Source organism: Phasianus colchicus, chromosome 2 (genome assembly GCF_987193195.1).
Source record: "Phasianus colchicus chromosome 2, bPhaCol1.hap1.1, whole genome shotgun sequence".
In the NCBI taxonomy this organism is placed as follows: domain Eukaryota; kingdom Metazoa; phylum Chordata; class Aves; order Galliformes; family Phasianidae; genus Phasianus; species Phasianus colchicus.
Window position 1 is genome coordinate 44,693,939 of NC_143437.1, and position 26,350 is coordinate 44,720,288.

Below are 26,350 nucleotides of genomic sequence, written 5' to 3' on the forward strand. Positions count from 1 at the left end.
TTCAGACAGGGGTGTCTGAGCAAGTGTAGTTCCATTGCAGGGCACCAACGTATGTATGTAACCACATGTAATAGTTCCCTTGCCTGTGCCATTATGGGGTGGATGCTGTTCCCAACCACAGCAGTTACGGATTCTGCAGGCCACAACGTGTATCATGTCCACAGCATGAGAATAATTGCAACAACAGGTTAACAGGAGCTCTGCTGAAAGGAGCATTTGCCATCATGTGCTCCAATTTGTAGAGAGCCTGTCCTCTCTTCTTGTGTTCTAGTTTATTGCCATCAGTCTGTTCCTGTGTTCAGGCTTTTCAGTGCTGCTTTCTAACAGAAATGAGCAAGATGAAAGTACATCTTGCAGAAAAATATACAGCATAAGAAAAGAGACAGTAGGTCAGATTTCTTCTGCCAGTGCCCCCTTAAAGTTAACAGCTGTGGTTCAAAATACATTTTTATAGATTCTGCACACCAGAAAATCTGAGCACATGCAGTGATGTCTCATGCTGTTCGTAACCTACACTGTATGACCTCTGATGTGTTGTGTTGTGAGCTATCAAAGACACAAAACCAGTATGTAACCAGTATGTTTTTGTTGTTTTAATGGATTTAATATACGTATTTTTTGAAAATACTGTTCTTATATGTACAGTTTTATTTAATAGACATAGTCTATATTAAAAAAAAACACTCATTTTTTTCATCTATGAGGAAGGGAAAAGCAGGACTGTGTATTTTAGTGGTTCTGAAAATCCATGGAAGATGTTTTTTTCTCTGCAGTGCTCTTTATTATTGTCTTTTTTCTCTTGTAAGATCTTGATACTTGTTTCAAATGCCTCACCCTTATCAAAATATTTAGGGGTTGCATTGTTACTTACCAGTTTGGTCTGCAGTTGCTGTGTCACTCCTTATACTCACATATAACAGCATATTTCTCATTAAAAGGCAGGACTAGTTGCTGTTCTTTCTGCCAAACCGCCTCAGTTTTAAAACAGAAATCACTGCAGTAATTTTCTATTTTCCTGTATTTATACTTCTATATAAATAGTAGTGTGTTTCTAATGGGATTTAATGATCTACTCTAACTGGAAGTGCTTGAAAGTATTTTTCATAGTGGGAAAACCACACACACAAAGCATGATAAACAGGAAGCAATTCTTTGAATAGTTTTGAATAGGACCGTGAATTGTGTGCAATAGAAGGGAAAACCAGATGTGCTACTAGCTTTGTATGAATTGGAGAACTGTACCCTTCCTACACGTGTGATGGATGAATGAAGTGGCTTATTTAGGCATTGTAATTTTGTTCTCTTGAGTGCTACTCAAGTAGCATAGTATTTCTGTTTAATTATTTTGATTGTTTATGGAGTATGAGAGTGCCTGTAGTGTCTGTGTAACTTAAGTTTGCATTTCCCATATTTCCCCTTTCTGCACATTTTATTCAGTGATTCATCTTTTTTTTTTTTTTTTTTTTGAAGGGTGCTTATCGATCTGACCTGTAAGTTAACAAAGATTCATTTCAGAATAGCACAGAGATCCATTTATAAATGAAGATGTTACTTATATAGAAAGCTTTTTAAAGTACAGGAAGATTGCCAATACAGAAAAATGTATTAGAAATGCGCAAGTGTGTTATGATAAATATAGCACTCAGAGGTGGGGTTAAAGGCTGAGATATAACTGTGTGCATTCAGATTTATTTACTGCACGGAAATGAATCCCAAATGGCTATTTTTGCTTCACTCACTGTACTCCCACCAAGGCAGCCTTATAGACATCTGCTAAGGTTTTTGATTATTATTTGGTTAAGATTTGGAGATTGAGGTGAGAAAAATCCAGCTGTCACCTAGAAATGACCTCAAGGGGGTTTCACAGATTTGTCCAAAATGTATTTCACAGATTTATACAGGTTTAGATATATTCCTCACTTCAGAGCCCTTCAGACCACGGCTACTCACATTTTCTAAAAAATAATAGACTGATGTATGTGGTACATTGTTTAACCTTCACCCAGCCATGCTTTTTCCAAAATCTGAAGGATAAAGACCAAGTGAGGGACAGATGCCTACCAGGTTGTTCTTAAATAGGCATTGAAAGATGCATCAATTAATGCACTGCTATGCCTGCGAGCAATTCCTGATGGTAAGTAGTCCCTCATGTTTGTAGTCACCAGACTCACTCTCAGTACATTAATAACAGCTGTGAGATTTTGGGATATACCAGTGCAATTGATTTCCCAGTGGGATTCTTATCTAAACAAGATCAAGTCTTTATATCTTTATTTAGCCAGAGCACTGTTGTAGTGTATCTGAGAATTATCTGTGCCTTGCTGCTTCTCGCTTAAGGGAAGGAGGAAAAAGTGTACAGACCAGACAGTGCTTCCAACCGTGCTGTAGTTGTGCCACAGTTACGTGACAGTAACAGCATGAAGCAGAAACATTTAGGTTCTCTTCTCTTTTTGATTTAAGTAAATTCATGCTGATAAAATTCTAATGAAAAGGTATCAGAGCACAAAGGAGTGAGTGACTTATTATGTAGAATTTCTGTGATTCATTGTAATGGTGGATTTTCAATTTTTAAAAGTGGTTACTTTCCTAATTGGTGAACAAAAAGGGCCAATTTATCCCCTTGCTGTGAGAAACATTTTTCTTTTATATTATTCTCTAATAATATATGATAAGAACTCTAATTCAGCCCAACACATTATGTAAATGGAACCTATGAAACACGTTTTAAAACATACATCAGACTTACATTACTAGACTTACATTAGATTGAGCAAGGGCTCTTGTTACACTGTATGGCAATTTTTTTTTACTTTTATAATATTCCTTTCTAAAATAAATTGTGTTTGGTTCAAGTAAGGCTTCTATTAATAAGTCTTGAGGCTATCCTAAGTGAATAGTTTTACTAGCTTTGCTCAAGTATTATGAACATAATCTCTACATCTTAGTATTTACTGATCTCAAGACTTCTATATCTGTTTTAAACTAGACATGCTTTCTCTTGGTACAAAATCTTCAAATGTTGTAGCGCAGTGACTGTTCTAATGCCAAACTAATTTGGATAAATCTACACAGCATGCAGATTTCCGAAAGCCTTATGACACAGATACCAAAGGCTGCAAAATTAACAGTCTTAGTTGTGTAAGCGAAGTTTTGTTTTAGGATACATGCAGCACTCCGACTTGTATATAATTTCTATGCATTGTTTGTAAATCCGGTAGTGTTAAAAGATAGCACATTTAAACACTGAAGTTCTCCCTTAGGAGCTGATCTCCTTGTGGATAGTATTGTTTGGTTTCAAACAATTGCAATTCATTAAGAAGCAAAATTGATATCACAAATTAATTATGTTAATTATGTTAGTAACTGATGGTAGTGGCTTATTTGCATTATGGAATCCTATTAGTCTTGGTTTCCTATAAGGTGTTTTTATATTCTCACCTAGACACGTTCATTTCTGACCTGTTTTATTTATTTATTTATTTATTTTAATGATACCTAACTGTTGGTGAATCGCTCCTCACACAAAAATTGTCTTCTGTCCTAAAAGAAAGGTCAGAGAGTAGCAACCTTAGATCCAGGGAGCTTCACATAAGTCTAAACAGATACTGCAGTAATAAAAATGAAAAATTAACCCTGAAAGTAAGAGAGTTTTTACAGCTGTAGGCAACTTGGACTGGTTCTGGAAGAAAGCTTTGAGGTGTTTTTCTTAAGATTACATTGACTGGTGAGCCATGGGGACTTCTGCACAGGAAGGACAAGATAACTGCTCCTCCAGTTCTCTCTTTAATGATTTTGGGACCATTCAGAGCTAAAATTATACAGATCAGCTTCTCCTTTTGCCTTACAGCTGTCTTTTTAAAATTGTTATTTGTTACATTCAAAACAGCAAGTGGGCAACTAATAAGGATTAGTAATGGGTAGGTTTTATTTAATTCCACTTTTAAGCTGCTTTATTCAACAAAATCCTTAGAACACAGATTATATTTTTAGAGACACCAACACACACTGCCATGAATTCTATACTATGTTCAAAGCATATTTTCATGGATGATTAAATGTTTACATACAGTATCTAAAATTATTATTGATTATGCTTTCCCGTTGTATTCCCACATTGAGGGCTTGATGATTTCCTGTTTCAGTGGGTTTCCAAAGCATCATCTAGCAGGATTTACAGAAGTTATTACTGTTAATTCTTATGATTTTATCGTAAATTCTTCTGTATTTGATGCATTTTAATGCCTGCCTCATGGACTAAAGTGAATATGTGAGAAATCCTTACATTTCTGAGAAAACTTTAACATTTAACCTATTTTTCTCCATTTTTGCCCAGAGGCAAATAAAAGTAGTATAATATTTCTTCATTTATGTGGGAATTTCACTGTTCTTTTCATCTTAATGCATCTTTTTCTGTTTTTTGATTATTGATGCTTGAAGTTGATAATATTTTTCAAGGAAGAGATAAGCAAGCAGTATTGTACAATAGTTACAGAACACATGACTTTATCAGAGGGGTCATAGTCATTACTTTGGGATTGACAGTTAAAGTGTGTCTATCAGAAGTTAACTGAGCTTAACTTATAGCAAACTGTGCCTGCAGTGATGAAGTGTTTCATGTGCATGTGATAATACTATCTTGCTCATTTTTTTTTCTTCCATCTTCCATGGAAATGGTTCTGAAAAAATCTTTAGAGAGCTGCAGGTGCCCCTCCTTGCTGTGGCCCCTGCTGGGGTGTCGTAGAGTACACTCAAGCTCACGAGTCAAAATGTTTGTCCTTACTATTCCCATGTATTCCTCCTCTGCAGTCCCACAAGCAGTATCCTGCCAAGCTTGAGATATGCATATTTAGGTATCTCTGCGTCGGTGTCTGCATGTGTGGTGGGTGTTGGAGCTCCTATCATTGTCAGTGGATTTTTCATCCATACGGACCACGCGACCAAGCAGTTGATTCAGCTTACCAGCTTACTTCAGCAGACAGCTGGAGACAGATTGACTCCAGGCACCACTGAGTATAGTGGGAATCTCTCACTTAGCCTGAAGATAGTTGCTTGTATGTGGCACTGAAGTTTAAAAGCCTTGTTCCCAGTTGAATCATATATAGTTGAATCACATCTCCAGAAGCTGAATGATTTTGCTTATTTTCGCTGCAGGAATTATCTCCCTGTAGAGTTCCAGTCTCTGGTTTGAGAGACTGAAGGGACATGGTGATTATCATAAAATTCTGTATGCCTTCCTTAGCTGGTCATATTTCTCTTGTAACAATTTTTACTTAATTTTACTTTCCAAAATTCGACATTTTACCATATACGATCTTACCTCCCCCTCAAACAAAGATTTTCTAAGGCATTTTCCTTGCTTCAGATTCCAGTTTTTGGTGAAGCTGCAAGTTTCAATAAAAATTTCTCCTATTCCACATGTCTCCTTCATGGTAGAAACAGGCTCTTTATAAAAATGTTGTAACATGCCAGGCTAAATTCTGGATTTATGTCCTTGTTTGTCTGGTGTACCACTAATGAAAAATTATATTATATATTAGAAGTTTATTATGAAGCTTTTTGTGGATTTTTGATCCAGATTGTTTATGTTTTAGAGTACTTGTTTATCATTTTCATGGTTCTGTTTTTAACAGGAGTCCTGTGCTTGTGTTCCAGTGCATGCATCGCCACGTAATTTGCCTAGATTGTTTCCATTTATACTGTGTGACAATGTTGAATGATCGTCAGTTCATCTATGACCCAGATCTTGGCTACTCTCTCCCGTGTGTAGGTAAGATATAGTGGATTTTCTCTCTTTTTTTTTTTTTAAGTAATTTTTATTTCATTTTTTATTTCATATGATTTTGAGTATACCTACAGAAATTATGTTTAGGAGTTGTTTCATGTCATGGGGAAAGTATTTGAATATTGAAGTGGTTCTTGCTGGGCACATGAACTGGAGGATTAAATGGATTCCTTTTTTTGTGTGTCAGGATTTTATAATCATGAAGTGCTAATTGAGGTTCAGCATTACTCTTCTAGTTAAAAATTTTTAAAAAATCCGTGACCTCCACGTTTCCACTTTTGAATGAAATAAGGTGTTAACTTTCTTTGCCTGTCTTCAAGAGCTGATTGAAAAATAATAATAATAATAAAGGACTGTAGTAGGAATTTCAAGTAGCCTTCCTGTTGGTGAAGTTATTGTTACTAATTGTTGCTGCACTGAATGAAATGTAGATCACCCTGAGAAAGTGGTAGGTTATCTGTTTTACCTGCATAGGAAACAAAAGTTGACATGAGTAAGAGACAAAGGCACTAAGTCTGGAAAATGTGTTTGGAGAATTGATTCCATTATACTGATTTGTGAACTGAAAAATTCTCAAAAATTTTGCTTTTAAAATATATTTTTCCTGTTGTTGTATTTTAATGTGCATATTTATTTGAAATAAGTGCTGTGTAGTGGTATGAAAATCATTTTCCACTAATAAAACTTTGTAGAGGCTGGCTTCACCTGGTTGCTTGAAAGTTGACAAGAAAGATTCAAACTACTACTTCAAAGAAAAATGGTCAGCATTTCTTAAGAGTAGGATTTGTCACAGACAAGATATGCCTTAAGGACACTGGCAGTGTAGTAGTAAGAACCATTAAAACTATTTGTTATTAATTACTTTGGATGCAATCTTGTGATGGGTGTCGAATCACATTTCACTAGAATTACTTTTATATGCTGTTCACCTGACCGGTCTCACTGAATTTTTCTCCTCCCTCGTATGCACCTTGCTCTGCTACTGTAGTTACATATAAAATTATTAATGTTGTATAAAGAAGAACATCAAGGGAACTTTCCTCGTAGCATTCTTTCCTTCACCATCACCGTAATATCATGTAGTTAGTCTGTACTCTTAACGTCTTGTGCCTACTTCTCCAAAACTTAGTTTTCTACACAGTTAACTAGCTACCTCATTGCTTAGTTGAGTTGAATCCATCCTTTTTCTCCCATAACTCATCAGTTCTCTGTTCGTTAGTTCTCCTTAGATTAATCAGTTCTCTCAGTCGTGCAGCCCACAGCTCATCTTTTTCCTCTCCTGTAGGCTTCTTTGCAACCACAGGTAGTGCCATCTCCTTCAATTTGCACCTGTTACTTTAAATTAATGATCCTTCCCACCTCTTCTGTTTGTAATCCATTTTTTAGTCATATTGCGTAATAATTATAGTAGGATTTTTGCATGAATCATTCAACTCCAGTCATTCAATTTGATTGTTTCATATGTCCTTTTTCTTAGAGTGAAGACAAATTAGCAGAGACTTTTACCTTTTCCCCCCTTAGAGTGTTGAAATTGGGAACTATAGGAAATAAGCAGTAGAGACAAGGTATGGGTTGAGTTGAGTGAAAAATGCAAAAAGAGAGTTGAAATGCTCAGGGATGTCATTTCAGTATTTCTGGGATGAGGAAGGCATGGAATTGGTCTGTGAAAGGGAGATCCTAAAGAATGTACAGACTACTTCTGCTGTTTGAATGAGATAGGGCTCAGCTGTATATCTAGTCTCAGATTTCTTATGCTTTGTATTAAAACAGCTGAAAATAGAAATACTGAAGTACTGCTATTCTTTGTGTTTCTGAACTTCTCAAGTCAAAACGCTGTTTTCCAAATACAATAAAGTAGTAGTACTAGTTCTAGTAGTAGCAGCTGTGATAGTAGAAATAAGAACAACAGAAGTGCCATACATTTTGTCTCTTTTCACCATCTGTAAAAATGTTTCTTTGAAAACTGCCTGCTCATGTATTTTGACCCTGCCCTGGGTCAATCAAGTGCATATCTTAGACGTGCTTGAGTGTAGCGCAGTACGAAAATTGAGTCAGGGACAAATTGCGATACTGAAGGAAAAGCAGTGTAGTTGTGTCAGTACAGCATGTTGGACAAGATTTTTGACATTGCTGATGTGGACTGACAAAGCAAATACTACTTCATGACTTATCCTAGTGCTTCTGCATAATGTTTTTGATGCTGTCTAGGTGTGCCTCCTTGCTCACAGCCAGCCTGATGATCTGAAAGAAGTATTGATGTTATATAGTGCTGACATGCTTTGTGTTGCAAAGGTTCTCAGTCAGTCACAATCTCTGAGCATTCCACAGCTTCAAATTATACTTCATCTAAGCCAAAAATTGATTGTTACCTCAGTCAGTTCTCTTTGATGTATTATCAGTTCTGTATTTAACAAAAACATTTCTAAGCATTATCTTTTCAACTGAATGGCAGGCCAAAGAGTCTGATCAGTGCTGTTACAACTATACTGCTGTGTTTCTGCAGCCACCTTTAACCTGACTTTCTGGTATGCAAGATACTTAGTTGTTTCTAGAATTAGGTTGTATTTGAGTTAAGAACTGATGACTAAGTTATCTTTCGTCATTCAAGAAAAACTTAAGGCTGTGCTGTATCACACCTGTGAAGAACAATGTCTGTGTTGGCAATCCTTTTGCTTTTAACTGTTCGTTATAAAGAAGTTTAGCCTCCTTCCTAGCTCTGCATTCAGCAGCTTTCATCGGCAATGAATTCAATTAAGAAACATTCAGTACAGTATCATGTGATTTTCTTTTCTACTTATTGTAGCACTCCTACTGAATAGTGGAAGATTGCATTTTTGCGATCTAGAGTTCACAATCTTCATTTTTGCAACTGCAATTTGCAGTTTATATTTACATGTGCGGAAGATAAAGCAGTGTTTGACACAGCTTGTTCTAATTACCTCAGTGAAGCCTAAAATTATTTCCTCTTGACAGGAATGAATACCATGGGGCATGCCAAGAAATGACTTTTTTTCTAGCAGTGGCAGTGTTGATTTAATACCTGTTACTTCTAACTGTGCTTAACTCAAAGCAAAAAATATTTTTATCTGAGCTTTATTAAAAGGTTAGATGTTGGTTTGAGCCTGCATGTAAAAGGAATACAAAACAAAGTCATATTTACTATAGCAAAGTTTATGTTGCAATAGGTGACCAGGTTGCATAGACAGATCAAAACCTCTGTCTATATTAATTCATGTATTTTATGTATTACAAGCTAGTGGTGGAGTGGCATTATAATGTCTTGAGCAGGAAATACTGGTGTTCTAAATTTATGCTTTGTAAAAATGATTTCAGTTTTCATACAAGAATTGATTTATTTTAAATCTAGCCCATTTCTTCAAGGCATATAGAACTGTAGAGGAGGTTTTGTAATTAAGTCTAAATCTTTCGCACTTCCAATTAGTTGTGTTTATTCTAGTGTTTTTGAAATAGAGAGATAACATAATGAACATAGCCTGCAGTTTCCATTAACATTTGACTCACTATTCTGATTTTTATCAAGGGAATGTATTATCAGAGTGAGATTTTTATATCTTCTGTTGGATCAATCTGGAGTCAAAAATGCCGCACACACAACAGAATAAAAATAAACAGCATCAGCAACAGTGGAGGGTCACTGTGACAGACAAGATCAGTGTTATCACATATGTATGGTAACTTGAACTGGTAAGGATCTAGGGATTTCAGATAAATACCGCTTCTCAAGTAGGTTTAATATCTTGCTTCCTGGCACATATATGCCAGAAGGTGCATTTTGTCGTTGTGTTCATTTATTTTGTCTGATTACATCCTTCCTTTTCTTTGTTTTCTCTTATGCAGCTTAATTAAGTAGAAGGTAGTATGTGTTCAGAGGAAGGCTATCTCATCTGATGAGCTATGATTTATCAACTTGATAATACCATATTTTTATGTCATTCCTATACAAAACGTGTCATTGCTGAGATTTTTGGGAAGAACAAAATTAATTCCTTAGTGCTTAGCTGCTAATCTAGTGCCAGGCAGCACTCCTCCAGCTGAGAACAGCCAGCATGGAGGGTTGCAGCTCTGAGCACAGTAGCTCTGGTGCATTGATAGGATTAGCTGCTCAGAAAACTGTAGCAGCAACCCCATGGTTCAAACCCACTGTATCTGCTCAGAGAAAGGACTTATGGATACAAGCTGGCTGTATTTCATTGGTCATTAAAATAAAAAAGTAAACGTTACAGATAATACTCTCTCTGCCCTTGTTAAATGGCAACAGAAATCTATCCCATCTCTCTGTGTGGTGTCTTGTATTAATGAGGCTTCATGCATAGAAATTTCCATGAGTGGTGACCTCCAAGTATCTTTGAAATAATTAATAAGGTGCTTAGAGGGACAGATTTGCATATGCATGAAAGATCATTTGTGGTTATTTAGTTACTGTGTAGGGCAAAGAGTCTCAAACCATTACCTCAAAGCAGGAATTGTATACAAGCATACAATGTGTTACCATATTTAAATGTATAATTCTTATGATCACCATTTCAATTTTAAAATAGCATTACGGCATTATGGGTCTTGGTCCTCATGGATCTTTGGCAGAAGAAAAGTTGGTGAGGCCAAGGAAAGGCAAGGTTTAACACTGCTGTAGGCACTTTGCACAAATGTCTCCCTTTATTTCTTACGAGTAATCATATGCATGATGTATTTTAAATGAATCTGGATAAAAGATTCAGATCTCCAGATGACTGTAAAACACTGCTGTATCTGGAAGAAATCTTGTTTTACCACGTATATATAAATATATAAATGAAATTGCTATCTTCTAATAAAAATGACTAAAGCTTTAAAGTATAACAAACTGCTTAAGGAGCCATATTCCACTGAAATACAGTTGCTGGCAAATGTTTAAGGAGACATGTTTTAGGATTAATTTTTTTTTATCTCCATTGAATTCTATTTGTATAGTAATAGGATGTTTTTATTCCTGTGAAGGATGTCAAAGCAGTGGTGTATCTCTGGATCGTATTTTAAAAGCCTAGCAACCAAAATGAATGGGGAAGAATAAACAGGTAGCCTGAACAAAGTTTGCAAGTAAAAGGAAAGAGGATAACTCGTTTTGATTTGATCACTCCAATACGGTTTGAGTCTTTTTTATTAGTAACAAAATTTCTAACGTGTTTAGGAAGTTTTCTGTATGCATGAGATTTTAAAGTGAAGGTCAGTGATCTCTGAAAAAAGCCTTCTCAAGGATGTGCTGAGGAAGAAGACAGTGGGGCCTGAAAGAGTGCAGCAGTTAGTACAAGAAGCAAGATGTACCTGGTATGGAAGCCTCAATATGTGAATCATTTCTGAGATCCCTATTCTCCAGTTAACCTGCTTAAAAGCATTTAAAGCAATGTAGGAAATGGCAATTTATTATTATTATTATTATTAGAGGAATAAAATACAAAGGGTTGAAAGCAGACACATTTGCAGCTGTTGCAAATTCTTAAAACTGCTCCTTAAATTTAGTATTTAGGGGATGTTAAATCCCTTATAGCTATGAAGTTTTTCTAATTTCTTGTTTCTATGAAATATCTGAGCATACAGAAGCAGGTGTAGGAGACCAGAGAAATGTTTTTTTTGTATTTTTTTTTTTTTTACTGTACATCTTGGGAGAGGTTTTCTTTCACTCCTAGAAATTGATAAACTAGCAATCAGAGTTTTCAGAGCAGTTGTGTGACAGCTCTAAATGTGTTTTTCTTTTTCCAGTGTTGTCCATTGCAAAGAAAATGCAGATATGCAATTGTGTGCTCTGTTTGTGTTTTTAAGGGGTTACCCAAGCACATCCTTTGGCAGGACATTTGGCAGTAACTGGCGTAGTTGTGTTTTTAACCTATTTTCTGGATGCTTTCTGTCATTAATTTCCCATGGATCTGACTGAGCTCCACTTTCTAGTCTAAGGAGGGTAGGCATGCCCACTTGTCCTCTTTGCATCCTCCTTAGGGGAAAGCTGCTTATTCCTTCTGTAGAGGAACACAAGGACTGCCATGGTGAAAGGGAATAATCATAGAGGGGCATTTCACAGAAGTGGTATTGCCTGGAAGTGATGTGCTGTTGCTTTCATCTAATCTAAGACAAATTCCTGAAATGACTGCATTGCACTTTTACAGAGAGGTTTCCCTTCTTCCGTTCATACAATTTCAGTCATGTTGTTGTTTGTGTTATGATAGTTTGAACATACTGCGTTGACTGAAATGTTAGTCATATTTCTTAGTAAGAGGCAATGTCTGTCCCTTTGGGCTTACCACCTCTTAACACCTGTGTGACAAAAGGAGAAGAGAAGCAAGGGTGATGCAGCAGCTAGAAAGTACACAAGAGATCGTTTACTGAGTTTAAATTGGAACAGTGAATTTCATTATAGTGCTTTCCCTAGGAATGTATCACTTTTCTTTCACCTCTAGTATGTAAATTCCTCTGATTTCCTTTCTTTTAAGTTTCTCCAAACTCTTTGTTAAGATGTTAGAATGTGAAATGACTTTTTCTCTAATGTTATGCATAGAAAAAATGGCATAAATCTGTGCAGCACCTGGTGGAGAGAGCCTTGCAAAGAAAAGATCATCTACCTCCATGTATTATTGTATTATTCCTTAAAATTGCCAAAGTTTATAAGATGATACAGCTAGATTGCTTTCTACCCAGGTCTAGTGGGTGGAACTAACCTGGCCATATTCCAGCGCAAAGTTAGCTGGAGAAGGGAACAAAGAACCTGTGGATAAACCAGATTTTTACTCTCAAGTGGCAGTTGAATTTACAGTGGCTTCCGGAAGATCTTTTGATGGTCATCTGCATTAGCCTCTTGCTGTGAGCATAAAAAACCATGAACCAGTAGTATACCAAACGCTTTTTGGTGGTTCTTTACTAGCAAAAGCATGAGAGTTGAGCTCAGGAGACATAGTAGAAAGTCACAGCAGCTCCTTCCTTTTTATTTTCAGTGCTGACTGAAGCAGCAATATTTTAGGTTTTTCCCCCTAAGTATTTGCTGTGTTTCCATAGCTGCAGATTGCCAGCTCTGTATCAAAACAGTCTCGAATTTTTTAGAACAAGTGACGCTTAATATGTTTGATGCTGATGTTAAATTCTTCTCTGGGAATAACTATAATGAAATCAATACCATGTGATCCTTAAAAAATGTGAGTTAATATAATTAAGTTCAGTGTGAGATATTTTAATGTAGGTGTTTTTCTCCGTTATCTCTTTACTATTTTTTTGTTGTGATTTATTTAATTCTTAAATTACATGGAGATGACAGTGCACGTATGTTTGTTCTGATTAGTATGACTTAAGAGCAAATTGTAATTAAAAAAAAAGTCTTGCTTAGAAATCATTGACTCTAAGAGCAACTGAGATCTTTCAAAGCAGACTTTTTGTCCTGTAGAAAACTGTCCACTGTCGAAGTAAAGTAGACAGTATTGAAACAGTGGCAGAATGTGTGTGTGGGGGGGAAGTGATTACATGTCCAGCTAAAGTCTGAGTTCTTTTTTGTGTAAGCTGGAGTCCATGAGAGCTGTGACTTTGGAAACGAATAATGCTTGTTCTGACTGGAAGTGCTCCTGCCAATAGTGGTTTATCAGATAATAATCACTTGATGTGGGTGTGTGGTTGGCAAGTCACTTTTAAGCTTTCATCAAATTGAGAAAAATTATCATCTATCAAGAGGTAGTAGTGTGTTGCTAGTCATCAACTTTACAACCCGCTCCTTGAATTAGTTTTTAATTCAAACTATTTTTTAATGTGTCTTCTGTAAGTGCCGATTGGGATTTTAGAAAGTAAATGATTTTGACTGCATATTATTGAAATCTATTTTCTGCAGAAAAAGAATATTAGGAAAGAAGGATCAGCTTTTGAACAAAAGCTTACTTTGTGGCTGAGTCAAATTTGAGTCCTAAATGGCCTAGCACCAGTGCTAACATTTGAGTCCATGGGCATTAATGCTACTGAGGAAGATACTTTATGAAAAATGTGGGTAATGAGAATAGAAAAAAGGAATGATATACAGGGAACTGCAAAAAGTGGAGTCATAAGGGGATAGAACTGCAAGACATTAAAAAGTGTTGGTGACCATTCAAGGAATGAAAGAGTAGAGCTTTAAAGAGGGAGGGTGAGTAATAATGTCTCCATCTTCTCTCATATTTTGATGTGGATGGGAATTTAGCCAGTAATCACAGTAGTTTAGTGGTTTTTATGTGGACTGTTCTTCCACAGACTGGAAGCATCTTGTTTTTTGATCTAAAAATGTCCAACAGACTGTAGAAGTTGCTAATTTTTATAACTGGAATATGTTCGAGGAGTTTAGCTTATGCTTTCGGAATAGCATGAGGAGAATCTGACCCCTAGATATCATGCCTAGATAACTGCAGATTTCCTGAGAGATTGGTTTCTGTGTGAGCAGAGGGTTTCTTTCAGTGTAGCGCCATCTCTGAAGTGGACTCTGAAAGCAGCTGCCTTTGTAAGAAATCATTGATGTCTTCTACATAATATACTCCATAAATAAGCTGCTGGGACCAACTGTAGCACATTCAGCATGTGTTTAGTTTCTGAAGCCTGGTGATTAATATTCCCCCAGTCACTTTGGTCTCCCACATGGCAGCATGTAGAGCTGCTGCCACATCACAGAACCAGCTAAGGACATTCCCGTTCAACAAGGAGTTGGCTTTAATTAAATTTCTGTGTCTAGAAAGTGAAAATCTAATTTTCTTTTTGACATTTTCTATATTACTACTTAGACAAAATTATGAAAATAATTAATCCCTGTGAAGCAGACATCAGCATTATAAGGGGTACAAAAAATATTGCACATAAATAATACCACTAATCACCAATCTGTTATAATTTATTGATGTAAGTCCTTATTAAAACTCTTAATCAGATTTGTTCTTGATAAAGCAGATGTGCCAAATGATTGCACAATGTAGGTGCAAGAGAGGGTTATAAAAAGTAACATGGTTCAAACTGCCTTTCAATATATTTTATCTCCCCAGAGATATATTATAAGAAAAGAAAGAAATAGGGGGAAACAGAATAAGGTTTATCATTTAGAGAGGAGATTTTCATTCTATATTGAGTTCAAATACAGTCCACCATAGCGGTGGCTGAAACTGCTGATAGTTAAATGATCTTTATGCAGTAACTTAGTGTTCTCATTCTGGTCCTCGGAGAATCTCTGTTCATGTTCCAAAAGTCATTATTTCAGCTGTTGTCAATGGGTATTCTTGTTTCCTTCCCTAAGAAAGTGGAAAAGGATCGAGTAAGCATGGAGAGCAAGCCTCCTCCTCGTAGCTGAAGTACTTTGTGTAAATCTGAATAGAATGGAACCACATAGTGTCACTTGCACTGATGAAATGCTACTGAGATGCGATCTGAAATGCTTTTATCAGATCTCTTCATACTAACTAAAAAATAAAAAGTTAATGAAATCTGAGCACCTGCACATTGCACTGTGTCATTCTCCAAGCTGATGTAACAAGTTGGGTATTGACTTTGATAGTTCAGTAGTATCACTTAGAACCTTGTGCCACAGGCCAATTTTAAGAACTGGTCTTTGCATATTTTAATTGCAGTCCATCTGCTGGCCATTTGCTATGGTTGGGTTTTTAGCTGGATGGTTTAGAACTGCCATTATATAGGGTAGGTAAACAAAGCACTCGCACTGAGCACAGGTAGTTGAGAGAAGACCACAGAAACAGTGATCCAAATAAGTTTGGGTTGCAGATTCACATGCTATTACAATAAGATACTAAATTATCAAGCTGTTGCTCGTTCATATTTGCCAACTGTATCATGAGTCCTTTGTTTGAAAATAAGAATTTTTAAGACAAAAACATGTTTAAACAGGTAGTCAGTTTTAATAAGGTCTTTTATTATAAGGAATTATCCTGAGGCTTACAAGTAGCTTTTTTTCCTTTGATACCTGTTAAGTTTGGTCTAGTTTAGGAACATTTATATTTATATTCTAATTCTAAAAACAAAGTAGCCTCACTCTTTCAATAAAAGTAACAGGACAACAGCTTCTGCCAGAACATTTTAATACTGTTGAATTTACTGCAGTGCTGTATGTTTTGCCCTTTCTGTAAGTGTAAGGACACCATTGCCATTTGCAGAGCTTAAGTGGATACCGTGACTAGAGAGAATAAATGACACCTAACAAGGAACTTCTGTAGTATTTAATTCAATCCAATTCATAGAAAAGGTAACTTATCAAAGGCAGAATAGTTTGCTAAGAATTATAGTGGAATTTATATATATTTATATATTCATTAAATGGCTTGAAAATGAAGGTAAAAGATGTTCTCATCATTTTGTTGTTACTGAAATGATCAAGAAAATGAAACTTGCCAGACCCTCCTCCTGGTTGCCTCCTTCACTAACAGTTTTAGTTCAAACAGTGTTCAAACATTACCTGTCATTTGCTTTTCACACACTGTTAATTGGAAATGTTCATGGATAAATTTAAACAGTAAATAATGAGCTCGAATACAGGGACATTCTTAAGGTTATATAATACGTGAACTGTTATGCATTACATGCCATCAACATGTCTAAACTGAAACAACAAGATGCAATCTATTTGTAATAAAAGTCAGATTGTTATGGGAACAATGGTCTTTGAAGCTGAGAGAATCTAGTGGTATTCTGATTCTGGTGTACTATCAAAATTGCCCCCTATCTGACTGTCTGCCTGTTTTCTTCTCTGCCTCTCTTTGCCCTAGATATCTTTTTCTAAACTTCAGAAAAAAATAGGGTGCCTGCTATAAAAGCAGTGATCTGGCAAAGTGTGCACTTGTTGTTATTTGGTGCACATCTCAGCTACTCCACCTTCAGCTTTGTGGCTCACACTGCATGAAACACTCGACAGTGCTTCAGGAATACTTTTCATATTATGATTTTTATTGAAATGGCCAAAGTACCCATAGCAGAATTTTATTCTCCTACCATAAAGTTAGAATTCTGAAGAAATTATCACACTCACTGAGGGTATTTGATTGTGACTGTGTGTTCATCTTATGTGTGACAAATACATACCATTAGCTAAACGTGTTAAAAAAACTGGATTTAGAAATACATTAAACATCTTACTGGGAAAAAGGTATTGCACAGCAAATGTGCACTGCTTAGTTATTCCAATTTCCTTCCTTCCTCCCCTGCTTCCTTACTTCTTTCCTTGCTTTTATTCTTTCTTTCTCCTTTTTAATTCAAGAATAAGCCTATCATGACTCTACATTATTTCCATTAATATAATTTCTTTTGTTTTTCCTTTTTTCCTTCTTTTTTAGAGAATCAATCTTTTTTCTGTTCCTGCACTGCCCATTCCCTTTTTGTCTGCCTATCTTTGTTGCCTCATTTGCTGATCACCAAATGCTGTTGTCTCACTCTCTAATTCTTTTCCATCACTTTTTCTCTTGCTCTTCATTTCTCCTTTTGTCTTTTTTCTTTCTTTCTCACCTTGTCATGCCTTTCTGTATCCTCCTGCCCTCTTTTCTCTAATTGAAATTCCACTCACTCTTCATCTCTTCTGTAAGGACCACAAAGCAGTGAGGACTCTGGGCAGATAAAAAAGCATAGGAAATTGACTCTGGAGGTGGAGTAATGTAAAGAGGTCACTTTTGAGGATCAGTTTTATTGTCTGTGATCACTAAGAGAAGGGCAGTTGAGACGTAGATGAGACAGTTAGGTCTATTGACTGACCTTCTTTTTTCCGTGTCTCTCTCTCTGTGCTTCACGTAGAACAGTGAGTTGTGAGCAGGAATATTCTCAGTCACTTGTTGCATCTCTGCTGTGGACAGCACATCCAGTGGCCAGAGAGATCATTGCTGCAGTTGCAGATGAAACTCAGTCCTCTGTGATGCTTTGGCCCAACACAGCTGCCTGGACAAGAAAATCTTATGTCAGAAGGAGTGTTTGGTTTTTGGCTTCCTTCATTATCTTCACCTGATAGGAAAACAGTTAATAGATATTATGGATTTTTTTATTCTCTTTTCTCCCATATCCATGCATGCACATAAACACTTGTAAGCACAGACTTCAGCAGGATTTCTGGCCAGCTAAAATAGAAACTAAAGTACCAGAAAGTTGAAAAGTTCTTTTGTTTTCTTTCTACTCTGTTTGTAATGTGAAAAAGTGCAATGCCAGGTACAAACAAAGCTCAGCTTGTCAGTTAAATAGGCAGTCTGGCACAGTCAGATTTTGTTTTTCATGATCCATTGCCCCAGGTAATATCCTCTGTTTATATCACTGCTGGAGGAAGGCTGAAATTATGGAGGCGTTTTTAGTAATAACTGCTAGCAGGGAGACAGTATTTACCAGAGAGTCTGCGATGAGACTCTCAGGTAAATAATAAGCATTTTAGAAAAACTACCTAATTATGTATTTAATCGCTTGGAGCCGTTCCAGTCACTTGGGAAAATGGTGTGCGTTTTGTAAATCTGCCTAATTATTTATTTTTGAAGGAAGTTGTTCTAGCCTCTGGGGTAAGTAGTGTGAATTTCATGACTTTCCATACAAAACTGTTTTGCTTGAGAATGTCAAAGGTTTAAAAAAAAAAAAAAAAATCAAGAGAATGGTAAAATATTAGCAAATACAGAGTTTTGTCAGAGTTTTGTCTACTTTGGTTTCTGGTGCTCCTCTATTTCTCTTAAGGGTTCAGTCTTGATTGTGCTTTAAAATAGCCATCTTTGTTCTCAATGCAAAGAAAATCAGGAAGTTCAAGCAGCCATATTTGTAGATAGCACACTCTGAATGTGGAGTTTGGAGACCACTAATAAAATAAATCAGAGTAGCTGTATTCAGTAGTTATTAAAAACCATATCACAGTTTAGGTTAGAGGCTGCCTAGTGTCCTTGCAATGGATGTGACAGTTTTCTCTTTCAATTGTATGAATAATTAATCACTTTCACCATAATTAGTTACTAGCAAGAGAACTGAATGTCTGATATAAATCTGTCAGAATTAAAATTAGTAATTTTTAATAGTGTATCTGTCAGTCCATAGGGAGTTATTTTTTCTACTAGTGTATGTTCCTACCTCAATCAGTTTGCGCTCTTCCTTTTTTCTCTCTCTGTCTTTTCATTTATTCAGGAGATTATAGAGTAGTTTCCATTGACTATCATAAAAGCTAATCTGAATTTACTTGGTATGACTCTGTATTCACTGTATTTTTTTTAAGTGCTACTCATGTTCCTCAATAAATAGTTCTTTTTAGAAAGCTAAATCTAATTTTCATGAGAAAACACCTCAGTTCAAGAGTTTTTACAAATAGTTTGTTTTCCCTTTTTAAAGAGAAGTAGAATTATTGTCATAATAAATATAATAAAAAAGAATTATGAAAAGAATCAATTTCTCAACATTGTATATTTATCCACAAGGCAAATTAAGATTACTTCTGAGCGTACAAAATACTGCTAGCAATTTGAGTATTTGCTTTATCAAAACAGATAAAGAATATTGCTTAAGAAAAAATCTCAACAGATTTATCTGGAGAAGTATCTGCAACCACCTTACCACCTCCTGACTGATATAATTAACAGCACATGTTTAACCCAGTTGCTTATTACTCAAGTGCTTGTATTCATGTTTGGACTTGCATAATTGCCTGGATGAGGAGATTTCTACCTCACTGCTAGATAGCATCAATGTCATCAAGCCAGACTAATTCACTAAACTACTTTATTATTTCTAAGTAAACCATTTTTCTCTGCATTTTTACAGCATGTTTGGAAATACAACCTATCCTGAAAAGCATGTTGTTTCTGGTATTCAGAAAGAATCCCTCACAAACTGTATGGCTATCCAGATGTACACAAAACATAATAGTGGATTACATGTACTGGATGAAGCTCATGAAAGCATTTTCCCACCTTGTTTCATTCCTTTTAATTCCATGTCCCAGTTTAGCAGCATTCTGTAGTAGAGTGCCATTTAAACACTGGACATATAAATCCAGGTTGTTAATGATGTTTGGAAACAAAGTCCCATTTCATCTATATTATTCTAATTTTGCTTACAAAACAGTAGGCATTCACAGCATGTGTAGATATGAAAGATTATATGATACCAGATTTCATGCTCTAGAACTATGTGGTGAAGCTGCACAAGACAGTGTGATTTAGTTCAAGTAGGAAGTTCCAAGTTTAAAATAAACCTCAGATGCTTTAGCCTCTGCTTCTATCTTAGCCATACTGATGAAGCATAGATGTTAAGTAAAATCTGTTGTGGGAACAGATTTTTTTCTAGTATGGACAGGCTGTGTGCTGATTTTTTTCTCCAGATGCCTTACAAAGTGTGGGTGTTCAACAGATTATGACCAGGAAATTCAGGACAGCCACTGCTCACTGCTCATCTTGCACCAGGATAATTTCCTAAGTCCTCCTATGGCTGCAGTGTGTGTGTGTGTGTGTGTGCGCGCTCATAGTTTCATTATTTTAGAAAACAAGACTGACGTGTAACCAAGTTATTTTCTCAAAGATGATTACTGCTTCAATAACGGTAATTAAAAGTATCATAGAATCCATATTATCTCAGAGGTTAAATATTTGAAAGCAACTGAAAGTCTCAACTCCTTTTTACAGGAAATCCTTATAATACTTAGTGTCTCAATGTTCTAAAGCAATATTTATCATTCTATAATTAATAAAGTTACATATATTTAAAATGTGAAATTTAGCTACCCTCCTCCTAGTGAGAATAATGGGAGCAGTTGATGGATGGATCTTGGTATTTGAGATTTTGAGCTAAATTATTCAAAGTTTAAAATTCTTCTCCCCAAGCATCAGAAGGCTAAGTAGGCATTTGAATTTTGGAGTTGAAAAGCAACTGGAATGGAGAACAGTTGTTTTAATCTTAACACTGGAATTCATTATAATGAACTCAGCCCAGTAACACAGTTACTCCAGACTTTGAAAACTTGGGCTTTGGTGGACCCATGTGTATCTGAGGAGCTTCTTGACTAACTAAATAGAGACCAGAAAAGCAAAGACTTTTTCTTCAATAAATTAGATGTTTCATCTTAGATGCTACTGGAACATGTGGATTTATGCCAGAAATAAAGAAAAAATGAGATAAAATCTGATTCTTAGAATTGAGAAGCACGGAAGAGTCTTATGAATGACAATTCATTATTTTGAGAATGTTGTAAGCATAAAATGTTCTTTCGACCATATGTTGTGATATATCCAAGAAACCTGAAAATATGGTCTGCTGTCTTTTCTAGTTTCTCACAGTTCTCGTGGTATGAGATTCTTTTTTAGTTCACTCTTTGCTCTATTTTGGGAGGCAGTTTTACATCTGAAATTAAAGCACAGTACATACAGTGTGACACATACAGTATGTTATTGTTTGCAGCCAGAAAGTGCTAATGTACTGGAAAAATCTGAAAGAGATAATAGTGAAATCCTGGCTCATTTCAGCCACCTACTTACAAACTGCTGATCTGACAGCCAGTAGACAGAGGCTTAAACCCAGAAATTTTGGGCAAATCCAAGCAGTATGTATGTAATGATTTACACCTGCAAAAAGTAGTCCTGATTCAACTTGTTCTGCTGGCATGAGTATTTATGAAATGAACGGAATGTACTGAGATTACTCAAGATTGATGTTCTGATCTCTGGCTGTCATGATTCATATGTGTATAAATATCTGCATTTCCCTTTTACTTTACATCATTTAACTTCATCGTGGCAAAATTTTGTTATGGAAAACTAATGCAATTCAAGTGCACAAGTATATGTTAAGAAAGTATTTAATTTAATGAGGTAAATTTAACTGTCATCTAAATTTTGCACTGGCAATTGTTCAGATACAAATCAATTGAACTTTCATGAGTTTTTCAATCTGTTAGTAATGTCTTCCCACTGTAGTTTTAATGCAGTCACCCAACTGTGTATCTATATATAATAATGAAGTTATTACAGCTGAAGTCAGGAAATGAATACAACCACAGTAATTGTTTTTAAGAATAGTATATTATTTATTCTTGTTTAAACATGTATTCTTGAAAGACAATTCTCTCAAGCAGATTTTTCATGTTCTTAAATTGTGATTAGGCTTTTCCCATACTTAGATGTCCCTCTCTTTTTCTTCCAAGTTGTGAGAGAAAAGTAGCTTTGCAATGCAAAAATATTACTTTGCATATTGACCATAGAAGAGTTTTCATCTTGTCCTTGGAGATATAAGATCTTTCAGCCTTCTTGAGAAAACAATCCTTCGCTATCTTGCTTTTCTTACAGTCTTATCTCACTTTGTTGAAGCCAGAGTTGAAAGTTTCACTACCAGAACATTTGTTCTATTTCCATATGGATAAATAGAAACCCTAAACTTATGGTTATGCAGAATTAAAGTTAACTATAATACATATTGTTAGCCTATATATAAAAACTTTCCTGTGTGAATTCTCCCAGATACCACCCTTTGCAGGTTCATTTCTACTCCTGCTTAGTCAGTTTGAATTCCTGAAAAAGGCATATCAAATTGTGTGGTGCCACATGGGATCACTTGTAACCTATATGGCTACTTGCAGCTGTAGCGACTTTGTCCAGTACTCCTGTCCTTGTCCCACCAGGATTTAACTGGAGCTCCCTTAGAATTCCAAACCTCTGGGCAGTATCAAATTGCGCTCTTCAGTACAGATGGCAGGAGAAACAAATGCTTGCTCATATTAGGTCTTTTCAGAAAATGCAGAAGCACTGCTAAAATTAAATTTGTTGTAGAGTTGGGCTGGGCAGTGTTCAGTGCTAGGGCTCTGCAGATTAGAGATATCTTGCAAATCTAAGGAATGAAAATGGAAATATACTCTTAGGCAATCGTCCTTGATTTCCATTGGTGCATAGTTTTAGCTCACAGCAGACTTTTAGATCATAACAGTTTTTATATGCTGGAAATCTGCTTTGCATAATTTGAGAGGTTTTAGAAAAAATTATCCTATTCCTCTCCCTCAGGGCCCTCTACAGTTTGAATCTCAGTACTAGGGGAGCTTGCCTTTACAAGCAGATGGATGTGAAAAATAATCCTAATAAAATCTTAAAACTCTTTTTAACATTTTTATAGAAATATATTTGTAATATACAGAATACAGGGTGAATGATGGGATTTTACTGCTTAATATTCTTCAATTTAGGATGACTTTCATAGATTCCTCTTAGTTTTGCTGCTGTTTATTTTATCTATTACAATCTCCTGTTATGCATTTTATGTAAACATAAATATTTGTGTATATGACTACTAATATGCATATACAAACAAATGTAACACATGTCTTTATACTCACACGGACATATAGATGTATAGATAGGTATAACTTTTGGGTTAGAAATTTAAAAAATGCTAGAAAGAGCCATACTACTTTGGCTCTGTGCGACTTCAAATGAAGTGATTGAATATGATTTTTATGTTACATTAGAAGAAATGAACCACTGGCTATTAAGACACTAAAAGAATTTAACATCAGAACATAAAGCATGCGTACGCTGCAAGTAGATTGGTTACTGCAGGAATTTCTGCCTCTATATTTCACATTTCTTTAAATTGCATTTTTGTATTTTTTTACTGTGGAAAATTATGTTCTGGGAAAAAAAAAACAAAGACACACGTATTTAATTGTAATATAATGTAATGTAAAACTCATGTAGAGATAGGAAGAGGAATAAAGGTAACATTAGAGATTAAGAAAAAAGAAATCCTGAAGGAAATATGTACTGGGGACTCCAGTCAATAGAAGAACCTGTAGCAGAAGTTAAGAATAGTCTCGACTGAAAGAAAAAGGTGCTGTCTCCTTTTTTCATACTCGTTTCCCATAATTGTGTGGATGTGATGATTTCCCCATCCTTGGGAAAGCTACCACGTAGGTGATACCCACTTTTAAACTCCAACTTAAGGTTAAATTTACAGTTTTCTCAGGCCTCACTGTTCCCTCCTCCATAGCTCCTCTGCAGCTGCCCAAATTCAGTTATCTTGCTTAGACTTAAGTGTTCATTCACTTTTTCTTCTAACTTATTTGGCCATTCATTTTTCTTCCTTATTTTTATCATGTTTCTTCTTAATGACATTTTCCATGTTAACCCCATGTCTCATTATTTCTTTTCATGCTTCCTGTACTTAAGAACAATCTGGTTTACTTAAAGCAAGGATTTGTTCGCTAGTCTAGCTCAAAGAGGGGTTTATTTGTCTTTACTGTAGTAAGCTTGAATCCTTACAAGAAGTGAAAAGGGTATCACAGAATCACAGAATCGTAGGGGTTGGAAGGGACCTCCAGAGATCATCGAGTCCAACCCCCCTGCCAAAGCAGGATCCCTACACCAGGTGTAGTAGGTGGTAGGTGGTGTAGGGTAGTTAAAAAGGAAAAAAATAAATAAGGCAGAAAAAAGATGCATCGTAGAAGACTCTAAAAAAGATTTTAAAAGCCAGAAATTCAGGAAATAGGATACAGAAAAAAGTGTGAGGAGATGACTTAAGCAATGCATAACATTCCAAGACTTAGAAGATGTTCTTGATGTCTCATTGAACATAGCTGAAGAACAGAAGCAGAACTGCAATGCCATTAGGTAATGTGAGAATTAGATTTGAGATAAATACAAGCACAAGGAAAAGCTGGTAGAAAATTATTTTGTCATCTAATTTTGCTGGCTGGTGAGAATCTATATGGCTATTAAACTCTGATGGTTAGCATCCTAGAAACCCTGCTGAAGGACACAAAGAGATAACAGTTATTAGAAGTGAAATGGGACACAATAGCTCTATTAGAACCCTCTTTCTAATAGTCCTCTGGTGCTCTCTGAAGCGGTCAGCACGGCATCTGTCTGTTTCTTCACTGTAAATGGCTGAGTATTCTCTGTAAATAGTGCAATCAGCTACATTACTGATAATGTTCATAAAATCCTTGGTGTCTGGGAAAGGACTCTTATTACTTCAGATGTCTGTTCTAGGAGAAAATACTGTACAGCTGTAACAGATTCTGCTGCATGAGGCAGTACCATTTGACAAAACAGGATGTGAAGTGTTAATATCATGACTATGAGCCTGGATTTCAAATGCAGAAAAACTGAACGTCTGAGTTATTCATGTGTTCTACTTTGTATTTTTACTGGGAGAAAGAATGCTAATGACAAATGGAAACATCAGTGAAATATGTGATCCTAATAGAATTAACTGCTGGGAATTCTCTTGATTTAAAAAAAAAAAAAAAAAAAAAAGTTGTTAAAAGTGGTTTCTGAGCATTTTGGTTTTGTGTGCCCACATATGCAGAACATTATTCAAATGTATTTCAGATTTCTTAGGAAATCGCTTCAAAACTTGCATTGTTGTATGTGGGATCAGACCTTCAGACTACCCTGAGTGTAAACTGGAAATAGAACTACTTCTGTTACTTTACCACTTTTTTTTTTCCCTGAGAAATTGCATTGTGTCTGGTCACTGTACTGAATTCATGGTGGATTTTATATTGGCTTTTTGAATACTATTTTTTTATTCAGAGGTTCTTAGTAGACATATAGTACCAAAATTTAAGTTTCTAGATTAAGCATACCATACAGGTTTGCAGAACTGAAAGTCTGAAGTGCTGGCAACCTGCAGACAAAACTACAAAGCAGCAAACAGCTCAGTGCTCCAGAAGCAGTGATACTGCTGGTCACTGGACAAGGATGCACCTTGATCAAAAGCTACTACAGTTCTTAAGAGGAAATCTGCCTGCAGGATAAAAAAAATAAGGTTAATAAAGCCATTCAGTCTCAAAGGAGTCTGTGCTGGTACATCTTGCTCTGACTAGCACATCTTAGCGTCATGTCAGTGTACACACACTGTGAAGTCCTTTGGTCTTGCTTCTTGGCATCAGTTTGATGTGTGCTGAGATCTGGCCTGTTCAGCTTGCTGTCCCTATTGAAGCTTTTCCTTGCAGGCTTATTGGAGTACTTGGCGGCAAATATGGTTTCAATGCTTTGGTTTTAAATTCTCATTTCTTCTGTTACCTTTCTCATACTGTAATGTGGTTTATCTTTTTACCCTTAGTCTGTTGATCTCTTGATGTTGTCTGTGTAACGACACAGTCTTAGCACTGTTTAATTCCCTCTCATGTAATTCTCTTTATTTGTACTCTGTTTCTTTCATTGTCCCTAGACTCATCCTCCTTTCTTCCATTTGCCACTCATTTTATTCTTATGGGGCCATTTCCCTTCCATTCCTGATCGAACTTCACCAGTTTTCTTTTCCAGACACTCACAGTTGTATTTTCTCAGCAGTAAGAGGTATCTAATTTGCTTTCTATCCCCTCTTAAAAAATCTGTTGACCAATTTTACTTTTCATTCTATTCCTTGGCCTTGTTATGCCTCTTCCCTGCTTTTACCACCTCTACTCCAGTTATACACACTGCATAGGGAAGCAGTTGGCAGTCAGCCTTGTGGTTGCAGATGTCTTTTGAATGAGTCAGAACCTCCAGAGTGAATGAAACACAGCTCAGTTTGGTCAAGCTGTCTCAACAGTTGCTGGTCACAACAACCCCATGCAAATCTACAGGCTTGGGACAGAACGTCTGGAAAGCTGCATGA

General features: G+C 36.1%; 1 protein-coding gene across 1 annotated transcript in view; it reads left to right on the forward strand.

Moving 5' to 3' along the window:
• PRKN (parkin RBR E3 ubiquitin protein ligase) overlaps window positions 1–26,350 on the forward strand; it is a 683,347-nt gene that overhangs the window by 409,524 nt on the left and 247,473 nt on the right. The window contains exon 7 of the mRNA XM_090135537.1: window positions 5,631–5,767. Within this exon, the coding sequence (XP_089991663.1) occupies window positions 5,631–5,767 (137 nt within the window). The remainder of the gene's footprint in view (window positions 1–5,630; window positions 5,768–26,350) is intronic.